The 15,590-nt window shown below is 44.1% G+C and overlaps 1 protein-coding gene across 12 annotated transcripts in view; it reads right to left on the bottom strand.

The window, feature by feature from the left end:
- aak1 (AP2 associated kinase 1) overlaps positions 1-15,590 on the bottom strand; it is a 68,037-nt gene that overhangs the window by 16,263 nt on the left and 36,184 nt on the right. For 3 of the 12 annotated variants that reach the window (XM_012965973.3, XM_012965972.3, XM_012965983.3), the window contains exons 14-19: positions 15,234-15,391; positions 14,549-14,665; positions 13,943-14,041; positions 6,830-6,931; positions 3,519-3,620; positions 2,811-2,921 (exon numbers count right to left, since the gene is read on the bottom strand). In XM_012965973.3, the coding sequence (XP_012821427.1) occupies positions 2,811-2,921; positions 3,519-3,620; positions 6,830-6,931; positions 13,943-14,041; positions 14,549-14,665; positions 15,234-15,391 (689 nt within the window). 12 annotated transcript variants of the gene reach the window in all.

Here is a 15,590-nt window from a genome sequence, read left to right as displayed (position 1 = left end):
CAGCATCACTATGTTGAACAAGGATGATAAAAAGAGTATGTAAAGAATGACCACTATAGAAAATGCATAACTAGAGATTCTTTCTATCCAAAATAACTTCACTATAACCGTTTTATGCCACAAGTTATTTTTTTACTGCTTCTTTAATGCTTTGAAAATACAGCAATAAGGCTGTAATGATGCTGCTGCCTCCCACAAAGTTAAAGAGAAATTGCTTTAAAGGTGTTGTTCGCCTTTGAGTTAATTCTTTAGTATGATGTATAAAGTGCTATTCTGAGACAATTTGCAATTGCTCTTCATTCTTTATTGTTTGTAAATTTTAATTATTTTAATTTGTGTTAAGCAACTCTCCAGTGTGGAGTTACAGCAGCTATCTGGTCGCTAGGATCCAAACTACCTTAGCAACCAGGGAGTGGTTTAAATGAGAGAGACTAGAATATGAATAGGAGAGGCCTGAATAGGGAAAATAAGTTTAAAAAAAGTAACAACAAAAATAAAACTGTAGCTTCACAGTTACCCTCATTTGAAATGGCAATAAGATACAAGAAGGCGGCTAATAATTAAAAATAAAACTATAAAAATAAATAATGAAGACTTATAAAGTTGCTAAGAATTTGCCATTCTAAAGTTAACTTAAGAGGTGAACAACCCCATTAATGAACTTTTTTGATGCCTCCATGCTTCTGCAAAAATTCTAGTACATTGGTTAAACTAAATTTAAAAACAGCAATATAAATACCTGCATTTTGTCATTCTCTATAACAGAATCCAATTACAAATATACAGTAAATTGGCTGCAACAGCTGCTACACCTTTCTTTCCCACCCAGGGAAAGAAAATCACACTTTAATTTTACTGAAACTTCCTCCATAGCAGTAGCTATTTGCGGCACAGGGTTAAAACTTTAATCTGAATACATACAACTTCACCTGACTTTTGCAGGATTGACACCGAACAAACCAAATAAAGTTTAGCAAATGAAAGGCTACAGTGCTGTTCACACTATTGAGTGCGACTCATCTGCAGAATGCATGCATGGCATCTCACCCCCCCCCACACACACTATATCCTATTTTGAAGGTGAGACACTTGAATTATTTAAACATTTTTCACACTACCATCGAAATTAGCCCCATCCAATTTGTAAAAAACATATTTAGTGCTGCGGAGTTGCTCCTATGAACATGACCTTACAATAAATAGTAAAAGGTGCTTAAAGTGATACTGACACTAAAAAACTACTATTTAAAAATGTGAATGTGCATTAAAAGTTCCCTATAAGTCATGTGTTTTTCCATGATAGGGCTGCTTTTGTAAGTAATTGTTACTTGACGTTCCTAAGCCTGACTGTTTGCCAGCCAGATTGTACCTCCTCAGTCTGTCAGTTATAGCTTCTAATGCTAACAGACTCCTGCTGCACTAATATGGTAGCCCCCTCATAGAGGAACATGGCAAATGCATTGGGCAAATACTTTAAGGGCAAAATCATAAATAGCATGCAAAGACAATGTTATAATTTAAAAAAAAAAAAAAAAAAAAAGTATCATTTCTGGTGTCAGTATCTTTTTTAAAGAACCTAGAGCTTTCACAGCCTGTACCTTTAAAGGGGAAGGAAGGGCATTTTACTGCCAACAGATTAGATTAGTGCAAGCTACAACACTATATTTATTCTGCAGAAAGCTTTACCATACCTGAGTAAAGAGCCCTAGAAGCTCCCTCTGTTTAAGATAGCAGCTGCCATTTTAGCTCGGTCTCAGTAGCTTCCGTTCTGCAGCTCTAGCTGTTAGTAGCTACCATTACTCAGCACAGTTGGGAGGGGGAGCAAATTCTGATGGGGGGGAGCAGGAGAAGGGAGGGAGAGAGGGATTGAGAAGCAAACTGAGCAGACTCGTGCCCTAAAGGATTTTTCTGAGAGCAGGAAGTCTGATACAGAAGAGCGTGTACAAAAAAGAAAAATCTTGTGATTCTTTTGATAAGAGGACTCACTGCAGTTATTCTGTGAGTGTTCATGGCTGTATTTACACAGACCTTTCTGATAAAGCTTACTTAGTTTTTACCTTTACTTCTCCTTGCCACTTGCCACAAAGCCTGCTAGAGGACACATCAGTACTTGGCTCGTATAATCTAACTAATTCGACCAACATCAATAAGGCTGATTTATCAATATAAAAACCATTCATGTTGTAAATATAACAAGTTTTCTATGTTTTTCCACACTTGAAATATGCACTGGGGATTAAGGATTCAGAGAGGCGATAATAATCAGAGCTGAGCAGTGTAGAATGCTGCAGAATGCGCAAAGCAGTTGAACAACTTTTGCAAACTAACAAAAGTATCAGCTTTGATAAATGTGTCAATATATTCAAAAATTTCCTGACTGTTTGGAAATTTTTCTTGATAAATGGAAAAAATATTGAATTGCTGGGAATCCTTCAGCATTCGATATTTCATAACTTAGCCCCAATCTCTAACAGCTTCTGTGATGCTGTGAACCTTATAAAATGCAGTTGCACATTATACCAAAATGTATGCTAAGTGTATTAATTAGAAGAAACCATCTTTAAACTATAGGATAACTCATTGAACTCACGCTTACTTTACCTGAGGATGTTTCACAGCAAATTTATACCTAAGAGACTTTTTTTTCTGTCATATACAAGTAGGAATTACAGGAAACAGGTTTGGAGAATACCAGGTTAGAGATGTTTGGAGAAGAATTGGTCACCCCCCAAAATTAAAGAGGCATGAAACAAGTAAACATCACAAGACTGGATAAAAAAAAAAGACAGGGACTCCACATTAGCCATTACCTGTGGAAGCCAGAGCCGAATGTGTTACAGGAGCAAACTCGTCAAGAAGATCAGCCGCGGGGTTAGAGAGAAGAGAGTAGTCAAGGAGAGAATCTTCCCCAGTGAGGGAGTCTGACAGCAGCAAATGGATTTCAATAGGAAGCATTAAAGAGACAGGAAAGTGTCAGAAAATATCAGCCCATGCATCTGAGATAGCAATGCTTCCATCACTGCAAGTTTGTCAACCATTAACTAGGTCTTTTATTTTCTTGGTCATTACAAATTCACAAAAGCATCTTATAAAAGCCTCAACAAAAGGGGAAAACACTACTACAAAATGCCTGTGGTGTCCAAACAGGAAGTTGGCATCTTCAAACAGGAAGTTGGAATCTTTCCATGGAAAAAGTGGCATTTTGGGAACCTTTGGTGTCTTTGTACTGTGCTGTAAGGATGAGTTCTGGATAGCAGTCATGGCACTTTATTATGGTACTAAATAATAGCAGGGTAAAAAGGGAAAAACATTTCCCTAAGAAACTTGCCTCAATTAATAGGAATTGTTAATAAAAAAACAAAGAAATAACAACTTGAGGGGATTTAACAACTGCTGAATGTCAATTAATAAAAATGGTGGCTATATCATCAGTCCAAAACATACAACATTTAAAGTAGAAAGGTCTTTATGATGGCAGATGGCAAGCTGCCCAAAGAAGCTACAGTCAAAACACCAACCTGTTCGGTTTGAAGCAATAGAGTCTGCCTGGGATGAAAGTCGCTGGGGCATTGGGGGCTCCAGCCCAGGAATGAGGCTTTCTACCTCCAGCTCTGATTTCCCTTGTGCAATGAACAAAGAAGGAAGCCAGGAAATAGATGGCATGAAAGATTTAGGGAGATGGCAAAGTGCAGTAAGAGAAAAAGGACAATAGCAAAAGGAGAGATGAAATGAGGAAGAGATTGAACATAGTGAGCATCAAGGCAACACCAGCTTGTTTGACACAATAGTCATATTGAAAGAAATACACCCGACTAATGACATTATTAGGTACAAAGTTTCAGGTTTAGCACCTTCCACATCAAAATTAACATCAGTTACGTTATAAATGTTGTATTTCCTAGCCAAGAGGAAACGAAGAAGTATGAACCAGAACAAATCAGGAACTGGTGGACCTACAACTCCAAGTAGACACTACAAGGGGAGCTGTACTTTGACCAAAGTGTACAACATATAACTGCACTACAATACATTTTGCTACCCAGCTCTGTACATAATTATTTGTTAAATGCCAAGCTGCTTCTTGATACAAAAATTAAAACAGTACAGATGATACAGCCATTTTAACATGAAATCCTTGTACATCAGTGCTGCACAAACATGATCCTGGAGACAATCCCAACTCCCTATAAATTTAATTATTTTCCAAAAAGGCTGATATGCGCCATCCCCATTGGTTCCTGTATAATACCCAATAAGAAAACTATATGACAAAACCTTTTTATGTGGGACATCAGTGGAGAATGCACAAAGTGCAAACCAGTAGGCAACATAATTTAACTATATCAAGAGAAGGCTTTTATTTTGTCTTTTTGTACCAATACATTTAGATCTGTTTAGGCCAGTACAGTACAAAAAAATAAAATAAATAAATCAAGAGGTATTTAACTTTATTTAAACATATCATCATGAATGAGAAAGGTTAATGTCTACTAAAACAAGAAAATAAAAAGATGAGGGTATAGCATATTATGTGCACCAAGTAATAATTAACTGCATGCACACATACACTATAGCTACCATGCTTTCTTGAAATCAGTATTACAAAGACCGCAATAAAACAACTCCCCTTGCCAGGGGCATGTCTCAATAGGAGCAAGCAACACAACTGCTCCCTTGTAATATGCATACAATAATGCAAGCCATTCAATACTAATGCCTATTTGAGGGAATATATATGGAAGATAATTCCTATTTATGCTACAGGTATAGGATCCCTTATCCGGAAACCAGTTATCCAGAAAGTTCCAATTTATGGAAAAGCCATCTCCCATAGACTCCATTATAAGCAAATAATTTCCTTTTTCTCTGTAATAATAAAACAGAACCTTGTACTTGATCCCAACTAAGATATAATTAATCCTTATTGGAGGCAAAACAATCCTATTGGGTTTAAACAATGTTTAAATGACTTAAGGTATGGAGATCCAAATTACGGAAAGCCCCAGGTCCCGAGCATTCTGCACAATAGGTCCTATACCTGTATTAATAAATTCAGCTTTGAAATATAAAATATAATTACTGAAGTTATTTTGCTTGGTCCTTCCAGAATTGTATAATCTTCATTTGACTTGACATCTAAGAAATAACTGAAATTGGGTACACAGTACAGCTCATGTACATCTTCAAGTGCAGTTGTAACACCACTTTCATTAAAGCTACTTGCTTAAAAATGCACTTCTTCCGCAATATAATTGCGTTCAGTCCTTCCTGTCTTACATTTCGAATTGGGTGCTGCTGCACCTATTGACGAAGAACCCTGGAGCTGCCACCATCTCCTGACCAGGCAGTAGCTCCAGGATTTTCTTCATACCCCGAATCAATAGGTGCAGCACATTTGTGCCTAAGGAGCAGGGCGCAGACATCATCTGAACAGCAAACACTGGAAATGACACCAGGTTAACATCTTTGCAATATGCGACAAAATGTGCAAAATTCTAGGAAACAAAAAACTGCATTTTGGGCAAAAACCTCATGGCAACGGAGTCAAAATTGCATGTTGCTCACTAAACTTTCAGACCTACATGTGCCCCACCGTCATTTACTGGAGTACAGGACACACAGCGGGCACCATGGCTAGTAAGAGACACGTGCTAAGGAATGCACCAGCATCTCATAGTTCATGAATAGTACAGGAACAAAAGATGATATAAAATACTCAATTTCTAGTCATACATTTCATTAAAAAAAAAAATGGCTTTCTTTCAGTGCATATAAAAAAAACTTTATGGAAAACCATATTGTAATTACATAAATGAATAAATCAAGCATCATGGGTGGGCCACTGTAATCACCTATAATGCCACCTGGGTATTGTTATATAAAAGCTTAGTCAAAAATGAACAACAGCTGGGGAAGGGTGGGGAATCAGTACCAGTACCAGAGGTTAGGAGAACTGCTAAATATAACAGAAGGCCAAGTCCCAGGTCATATCCCTGCCCAACAACATGGAAGCATTAAGGGGAGAGTCCTGCATGTTGCAAATACACAGTTACTACTGCAGCACAAATCTGATGTATTCACACAGGGTCTACTGTACTGACAAAAGGGAGAAGAAACAGCTATCCAGCCGTATGCATTCACTGGCAACTTTCATGGCTCACAAAACCTTGGCTAACAGGTCACAGATATGCTTGAAAAGAGATTCAAAATGGGCTTTGGCTTTTCAAATGCTAAAACAGCCCTACTTTAAGCTACTGGCCTATGTCAGGTTACAGCTGCACATTTGATGTTTGCCATAGTTGATATTCTGAGATAGTATGGGAATGGCCAAAGTCACACAGCAACAAATCCTACTAGGACAGTGTTCATGGATCTGTGACCATAGGTTCTTCATGCAAGAATGGCTGTCACATTCTAGCAGTCACTGTGCAGATTTGTATTTGTAGGATGGTGGTAGTGCCCTGTTTTTTGACCGATGATGGTAAAATAGAACTGTCTGTAGCCAGATCTTAAAAAGCCTATGATTATGCATAATTAAGGCAAATGTTCATTTTTCACATGCACTGCTTAACAAACAAGCACATAAATATGAAAAAAACTGTTTTTACTAATGCTTTAACACATTTTTATGATGAGTACCGTCAACTTTAAACATGCTGCCAGCGGGGCTACATACTGGCAGTGTAGAAGGCAACATTGAGGGTGGAACACTTCACAAATAACGACTTTTTCAGCAGTAAGAATTCTTTATTTAGAGACAGCAAAACGAAAAAACTGATACTACAGAAGTATCCCTGGAAATGAGCGTACATAGAGATATAAGCATTACCATTTCCATCCTCTGCTGTGCTCCCAAAGGGATCTGCCAGCTGCACAAGATGAGGGAGGAGAAGCTGGGGCTCTGGAGATTTGAGACCCTCAATCAATTTTTCTGGTTAAAGGAGGAGGAAAGATATAGGAAACAAAATAAAAACGAGCATTGCATGAAGGGATAGCAAAGCATAAGCAAGTGCAGGAAAGTATTCAAAAACAACTAAAAAAAAAAAAAAAGTCAGAACCAAGGACAGGAATACATGGGCACTACAGCTAGAAGGGATTTTGAAAAAAAGCTAGGTGTGCCAGTGGTCACTTATTCCTGGAAATTGGTACTGGAGAGAAAAACACATCCACTAGTTCATTTTTATAAACACAGCCTAGAATTTGATTGGATTGACTGTGTAATACGGGACACAAACAGAAATGCAGAATAAGGCAAATAATAAAGTCAATAAAAGGAGATTTTGTGATACTCACCGTTAAATCTCTTTCTCCTCAATGGCTTGGGGGACACAGGGACAGTGGGTATAGCTCCACCTGCAGGAGGCAGGACACTAGGTAGGAATTATTAAAAAGAATGCTCCTCCCCCTCAGCTATACCCCACAGCGCAGCCCACAGAGGCTCAGTTTTGTCTAACAAAGAGGTAACTGTAGTAACCATATAAAACCATTATAACTATGTAACAAAATAACATGGCAGATGGCGCAAAGAGGATTTCTTGAGGAGAAAGAGATTTAACGGTGAGTATCACAAAATCTCCTTTTCTCACACAATAGCTTGGGGGACACAGGGACAGTGGGGACATACCAAAGCAGTCCCCTGAACATAATGAGCGGTGGGCAGGAAGCGGAGTCGGCGTTAGACTGCCGCTGCTTGCAGCACCTTGCGTCCGAAGCGTGCGTCAGATGCAGCAAAGGCGTCAAATTTGTAGAACTTAACGAATGAGTGGATGGAGGTCCATGTGGCAGCTTTGCACAGCTGCTCAGCTGAGGCCTGGTTTCTGAACGCCCAAGAGGTACTGACAGATCTGGTGGAATGGGCCTTGATCAATTGAGGGGCCTGTTTACCCTTGGATATATATGCTCTTCGAATAGTCTCTCTGAGCCACCGGGAAATGGTGGACTTAGATACAGGTTGCCCTAGACGGGTGCCCGTGGGACTGACCAGGAGGGCATCAGACTTGCGGATCTCCGCTGTGCGGTGGATGTAGAATTTGAGAGCACGTACTGCATCCAATGAGTGCAGAGCGACTTCCTTCGGCGATTTAGGATTGGGGCAGAAGGAAGGAATGGTGAGTTCCTGGTTGATGTGGAACTTGGTCACCACCTTGGGAAGAAAGGACGGCATAGTACGCAGTACCGCCTTGTCCAGGTGGAAGATGAGAAAGGGGGACTTGCATGAGAGGGCGCTCAGCTCGGACACGCGTCGGGCTGATGAGATGGCCAGAAGGAAGGCCACCTTCCGGGTGAGCCAGATGAGGGGAATGGTGGCAAGGGGCTCGAAGGGGGGCTCTTGTAGTGCCCTGAGGACTAGGTTAAGGTCCCAGGGGGCACAGGGATACCGAAAGGGGGGTCTGATGTGTGTGACGCCCTGTATGAAGGTCCTGATGTCCGGTAGGAGGGCGAGGCGCTCCTGGAAGAGGACCGAGAGTGCAGATATTTGGGCCTTGAGTGAGCCCAGGGCAAGGCCCTTGTCAAGGCCGGCTTGAAGGAAGCTCAGGATGGCTGGAATGGAGAAGGTCTGGTAGGAGACCTGTTCCTGGGAGCACCAGTCCCGGTAGATTCTCCAGACTCTGTGGTAGGCTTGAGCAGATACAGGCTTCCGCGCTGCTAGGAGTGTTTTTATAACGGGTTCTGAGAACCCTTTTCTCCGAAGAATCAGGGACTCAGTAGCCACGCCGTCAAATGCAGAGACCTTGGGTTGGGGTGGAGGAAGGGACCTTGGGAAAGAATGTCCGGATCCTGAGGTAGATGCCACGGTTCCTCTTGAGACAGAGACAGGAGGTCTGAGAACCAGGTCCGGCGCGGCCAGTAGGGAGCGACGAGGATGGTCCTCACCCCTTCCCGTTTGATCTTTTTGATGACTCGAGGAAGCATGGGTAGTGGGGGAAAAATGTAGGCCAGGTTGAAGGACCATGGTGTCGTCATGGCATCCGTTGCCTCTGCCCGAGGGTCCCTCGATCGCGCTAGGTATCGAGGTAGTTTGTGGTTGAATCGAGAGGCCATCAGGTCCACCTCTGGTGTGCCCCACCTCTGAGTGAGTGACTGGAACACGCTGGTCTTGAGGGACCATTCCCCCGGGTCCATCGTTTGCCGGCTGAGGTAGTCGGCCTCCCAGTTTTCCACGCCGGGAATGTAGATGGCCGAGAGGAGGGTGTGATGAAGTTCCGCCCATCTGAGGATGTGGCTGGCCTCCGTGAAGGCTTGATGGCTCCGTGTCCCGCCCTGGTGGTTGATGTAGGCCACTGCGGTGGCGTTGTCCGTTTGAATGCGGATCGACTGGCCCTTGAGGAGAGTCTGCCAGTGAACCAGAGCGAGGCGGATGGCCCGAAGCTCGAGAATATTGATGGGGAGCAGAGATTCCGTATGGGACCAGGAGCCCTGGGCTATCCGTCCCTCCAGGACTGCTCCCCAGCCGGATAGGCTTGCATCGGTCGTGAGGATGCGCCAGGTAGGGTCGGCGAGGGAGCGGCCGCGTGTCAGATTGGTGGTGTTGAGCCACCACCGCAGGGACGCCCTGGTCTTTGAGGAGAGCAGAGTCTGTTGAGAGAGGCTCCTGTTCCTGTGCCACACTGAGAGGATGTTCCATTGTAGGGGCCGGAGGTGGAATTGAGCAAACGGCACGGCCTCGATGGAGGACACCATCGATCCAAGCACTTTCATGCAGAATCGGAGAGACGGTCGAGGTAATGAGAGAAGGAGCCGGACCAGGGCCTGAATGAGAAGTACCTTCTCTTGGGGAAGGCAAAGTCTCTGAGATCTGGTATCGAATGTCAGTCCTAGGAATGTCATCACCTGGCTCGGGCGAAGTGATGATTTGGCAAGATTGATCTTCCAGCCGAAGTCCTGTAGGATGCCCATGGACAGGCGGAGGTGCTCCTCCGCCGTCTGGAAGGATGGAGCTTTTATGAGCAGGTCGTCCAAGTAGGGGGTGATTGATACCCCCTTGGACCTGATGACTGCTGCAGTGACCGCCATGATCTTCGTGAAGACACGTGGGGCCGAAGAGAGGCCAAACGGGAGGGCCGTGAATTGGAAGTGGAGGTTGCGGAAGGCAAATCGCAAGTATCTCTGATGGCGAGGGGCAATGGGGACGTGAAGATAGGCATCTTTTACGTCCAGCGCGGTGAGGAATTCCTGTGGTCCCATGGCCGCAATGACCGATCGCAGAAATTCCATCTTGAATTTGGTGTAGCGGATGAATTTGTTTATGCCCTTGAGATCGAGGATCGGTCGGAAGGACCCGTCCTTCTTGGGAACAAGGAACAGGTTGGAATAATATCCCTGGAATCTCTCGGCCTGAGGCACCGGAGATATTACTGCGGCATCCCGTAAGTCTTGGATTGCCGTCTGAAATGCCTGGAGAAGGCGTGGGGTCCCCGGGAGTTCGGGACATGAAAAAGCGGTGAGGGGGGGGGGCTGTGAACTCGAGGTGGTAGCCTCGTGTTATGACCTCGCAGACCCAAGAGTCCTGGGCATGAGTCTGCCACTGTGCCTGGAACAGCTGCAGTCTTCCTCCTACTGGAGCTTGCAGCAAGGGGACGGATGGATAGTCAGGCAGAGGTGGTTTTGTCCGTCTGCTTGTGGATGGGTTTCCGGGGTTGCCAGGCGGAGCGGGGCTTGTTGTTGAATTTGCCGCGGGAGGACGAGGCTTGTGAGGAGTCGGATGGTTTGGAGGATCTGTATCCGGAGCCACGAAAAAATCTTCCCTTGCGAAAGGAAGGACGCGACTTGTTTTGTGGGAGGAAGGTACTCTTCCCACCTGTGGCCTGGCTGATGATTTTGTCCAATTCTGGACCGAAAAGTAGTTTGCCCTTAAAGGGAAGGGAAGTCAGAGATTTTTTGGAAGAAAGGTCCGCTGACCAAAGTTTGAGCCAAAGTGATCTGCGAGCGGCCACCGTGAGGGCCGAGGACCTACAGGTTAATTGGGCAGCATCAAGGGTTGCTTCGCAGATGAAGGAGTTAGCCTCCTTGATCTGTGACACCATGGGAACCAGTTCCTGTCTGGGTACTCCCGAGAGGATGCTGTCCAAAAGTGTCTGGGACCAGGACTGAATTGCCCTGCTGACCCAAGCAGCGGCGAAGGTGGGGCGCAGGGCTGTCCCAGAAGCTGAAAAGGCAGAGCGCAAGAACCCCTCCAATTTTTTGTCCATTGCGTCCTTAAAGGAGGACGCATCAGGGACTGGAAGGGCCGTGTTTTTGGAAAGGCGCGACACCGGGGCGTCGACTACTGGAGGAGAAGCCCAGGTGTCCATGGTTTCCTGCGGAAATGGGTAAAGACGTTGGAAACGTCTGTTGGACTGAGATCGCCTCTCAGGGTTGTCCCATTCAGATTGCACAATATTATCTAATTGTGCGTGAGAGGGAAAGCATATGGACTGTTTTTTGTGTCTCTTGAAGAGAAGCTTAGAAGCGTCAGTGGGATTAGAAGAATCCCCTAGATTGAGGGTTTCTATGACTGAAGTAATAAGGGCCTCAATTTCCTCAGAGGAAGATTTGGGTAGGTCGTCGCCGACCGAATCCGAATCTCCAGAAAGCTCGCCCTCGCTTAGGGAGATGTCTGGATGAGCAGGAGAATCTGCCGTGAAGGGAGTGTCGCTCTCCTCATCAGATGAAGGGGGTGCATGACGCTTGTGTGAAGCCTTAGGAGCGTCTAGTTTAGCCAAAAGCTTGTTAAGGGAGTCCGCGAGTCTAGGGATACCGCTAGAGAGTTGCAGGGCCCAGTCAGGGGCAAGCTGACTAGTGGCAGGAGGGGCCTGTGTGGCCTGGTTTGGGGGCTGAGGTAATAAAGGGGCTCCAGAACCAGAAGGGTCTATAGAATCCGAGGCCTTAGACTGAGGGGCTGCTGAATCAGTGTCAGAGGGCCTGCATGCATCGCAGGTAGGCTCCTTGTGCCCAGCAGGGAGACGCTTCTTGCATCTGGCGCAGGCCAGGAATTTAATATTGGCCAAAGAGGCTGGGCCCCGGGGAAATAGCTGTTTGCTACCCTCCGCCATGTTGCCTGAATAAGTGCCCCAAGAAGCTGCGCCGCAGGGAGGAGAGGAGAGGAGCGAGCCTACCTGCAGATAGAGCGATAGCCCACAGTTGTAGCGTTACACCAGACTGGGATAACTCGTGGAGAGCAAGACGGTGTGCCACAGTCAGCGCTTAGGCAAGGGGCGCGAAGAGGAGCGAGCGGCAGTGACGGAGGGCGCGAAGCGCTTAGAGGCGGAGAGAGCTGACCAATGGGAGTGCGAGATTTGAGCGCGCCCATTTTGAATGCGGAAGCGGGGCTCCGGCGCTTCGGATTATTAGAAACCCGGTCGGCCGGTTGAGGGGGGGGGGTGGGCTAGGGAAGCCGCCAGCAGCGCTCCGATCCTAGGAGAGGAGGAGGGGAGGGCTGGGCGCCCCCACTTACCGAACAGCCAAGAATCCGGGCTGAGCGCTCCCTTGGCTAGCCATCTGTTCCTCAGAGAGGTCAGGAAGGTGCTAGATGGCCCGCGCCAAAGGCGACTTAGTGGCCCCAAGGGACAATCCAGCGATGGGGGGGGATGTGTAGGAGACCTATAATGAAGTCCCATATCGGCCCCCAAACGTCCTAGGCTAATCCTGGACTTTTCTAGTCAAACCTAGATGCAGGCATACTAAGCCTGTCCTACCTCCTAACACTAGGAGAAAAAAACTGAGCCTCTGTGGGCTGCGCTGTGGGGTATAGCTGAGGGGGAGGAGCATTCTTTTTAATAATTCCTACCTAGTGTCCTGCCTCCTGCAGGTGGAGCTATACCCACTGTCCCTGTGTCCCCCAAGCTATTGTGTGAGAAATACACAAGCTCATGTAATAACTACTATAGGAAGAAATTATGCCTGGACTGTGTGCTTAGTAATGTAACACATGGGTTTTATTCAGTTTAATTCAGGGAAAATAACCTTGATCAGAAGCTAACTTTTCCCTTAAGTGCCAGACCTTAAGCAGGTGTTGCATAATAGCTTGTATAGCACATTTTGTGCCCCCTGTAGTATCTGGAGGCAGTGACATCACAATTCAAATATAGAAATGCCCAATCTCTAGTGTGCTCCTGCAGCATCTCAAATCCTTATCCCAACCACAGGTTAACTACCATTACTGGTGCTATGACTCTTTTTACCAGTTTTGATTCTATCAGCTTAATACTATCATCTTCTGTCCCACTGATAAACACAGCAGTCCTATTTGGCTAGAAGAACAAGTTATTAAAAAAAATGTTTTACATCCTATTTTGTCTATAAAATGCCATGCTGCTCCCAATTCTTTGCCTATTTAGTAGATAGTGGATAGATATATTGATACACTTGAGATCTATGACTAGAGAATTATACACATACATACACACACGTGCGCTGGATCAATAATTTAATATGCATTCAATAGTTTCTTTATTTTTAAACAAGATCAAGGCATTCTGAGTACAAAGCTATTTCTAGTGAAGAGCCAGTGCTTGTACAAATGCCCAAGATCACATCACAAACCTATATCTGATACATGCGAGTCTGGCAAAGGTAGTCATGCCCATGTACCATACTACAATATTCAGTGTGTGTAGCTCTATTCACATCATATCTTCATGTGCATTTCTTATCCTATCAGGAAAGGTGATTGCAAAGCCCACCACAGAAAGTCGAATGTGCAACATAGATTGTTTCTGTGAGCTTTATAGGTTAAAAGCACGTGAAATCACAAGCAGTAATAATTACCCTAATAATAATAACACACATAGCTTTTCCTATTTGGGAAAATGATCTGTTACAGGTGAATGTGCTCTGATTGCTGATTCAAAATGCTGTCTGTGCCATATCTCACAAATATAAATATGTTTTATTGCATTTACAATAAAACAAGGGCATGCTTCCACTCTTTTATTGATGGGTTATTTTTTTTTTTTTTTATTACCTGGGGTGTCAGACAGAGGGAGAGGCAAGAAAGAATCAGAAGTTTTTTGCAGCTGAGAGCCAGGACTGGGCCCCTGTGAATCTACAGGTTTATCTGCAGCTAAGGAATCACACCAAAGGAGAGAGAGAAAAACAAGAAGAGAAAATTGACAAGTAAGAATAAAAGACAGAAAGGGAAGTTTCACCTGAAGAATGTCAAATCCTTGTCTCCACCACTGGACCATTAATGATGCCTGTGACTCTTTCCACCAGTGAAAGGGTTAATTGCCAAACACACATGCAAGTAACAGGGGTTAGCCACATAGACCTGAGTGCTTTGACTGTAAGGGTTTTTAATTAAGAAGCTTAAGTGGAGCATGAACATTTAAACCAACACCATCCCAATAGTCACAAGGCACTGTTAAAGTAGGGCTTGGTTGTACAGGGGAACAAAGTACTGGAAGGAGGAGAAAATATTCCTTATTCTCAGAAAATAGTTTAATTACTGCAGGATGTTTATTGCTCACTTTTTCAAAATCTGTGCAATTTGTTTAAATTTATTAAAGAGGAAAAGCCAAATGTTTGCTACATCTGTAATAAGGTTTCAAGGGAAAGAAAAGACAATTACCTGAACCACTGGCAAAGAGTGCAGTTCCAAATGAATCAGCCTGAGATACAGCAGGTGGAGCTGGAAACCCAGATAGGAGATCTTCTGCTGAGCGGCTCAGCTGCTCCGATGGCTTACCTGAAAGAAAAGATGGTAAGAAGTATCATATTATTTGTTAAAACAATAAAATGCCTTGTAAAAGTTTAGGTTTGGACACTAATAATAGATTACAGGAAGGTAGTAGCTAAAATATTAAATTTTTACTTTTAAAGGATGGATTTGGTGACTCCACAGGCCAAACACATGCCATTATCATCTTATGTTCTAGGTCCCCAACAGATGAAGTATTTAAAGACCAATTTAGCTCACTAGGTCTATTAAAAAAGGATTAATAGGCAGCTCAAGCGCCCGTGTTACTTGCTCAAATGCAATTATCAACATATTCCAATCTGAGCATATTATGATTAAAAACGCACTAGTTAGGACTAGGCAGATAGCCAAACTGGCCACCTTCATCTACCAGTGAGTATCAAGCTTTACTAGGCCACAGAAACTGTGACAATATCAGAAATAGCCAGATTTAGCCAGTGTTATGCATCCTTATAGTCTGGATGGTTTTTGTGTTAATTGGGGTTGCAAACAGATTTATGTACAACTCACACTGTATCATCATATATTTTAACAGCTAAAATTAAGGATATCTTACTTTCTCCAAGCTTGGCAAAATCCTTATTTAGAAGTTCCTCAGCTGTGAGTTTGGAAAAGTTGTCATCGTCGAAAGGATTCCAGCCAGAAGGTTCTGGCGGATTGTGAACATTCTGCTGGGAGGTCCGAGGTGAGCCAGAAGGGGTGGTTGTAGCTGACCTGGCAAAAGCGGGAAATTAGGCAGAATTTAGGTTGGGCAGAAAAAATACAATTTAATATATTATAGAATGGATGGTTCTTGGTAACTTTTCAATTAGTCTTCATTTTTTTGGTTTTTGAATTATTTGCTTTCCTCTTATGACTCTTTCCAGCTTTCAAATGGGGTTCACTGACCCCAGAAGCCAAAAACCGTAGCTAT

Source organism: Xenopus tropicalis, chromosome 3 (assembly GCF_000004195.4).
Source record: "Xenopus tropicalis strain Nigerian chromosome 3, UCB_Xtro_10.0, whole genome shotgun sequence".
Lineage (NCBI taxonomy): Eukaryota > Metazoa > Chordata > Amphibia > Anura > Pipidae > Xenopus > Xenopus tropicalis.
Note: the sequence above shows the minus strand (reverse complement) of the source record. Positions and strands in the feature narration are given on the sequence as shown.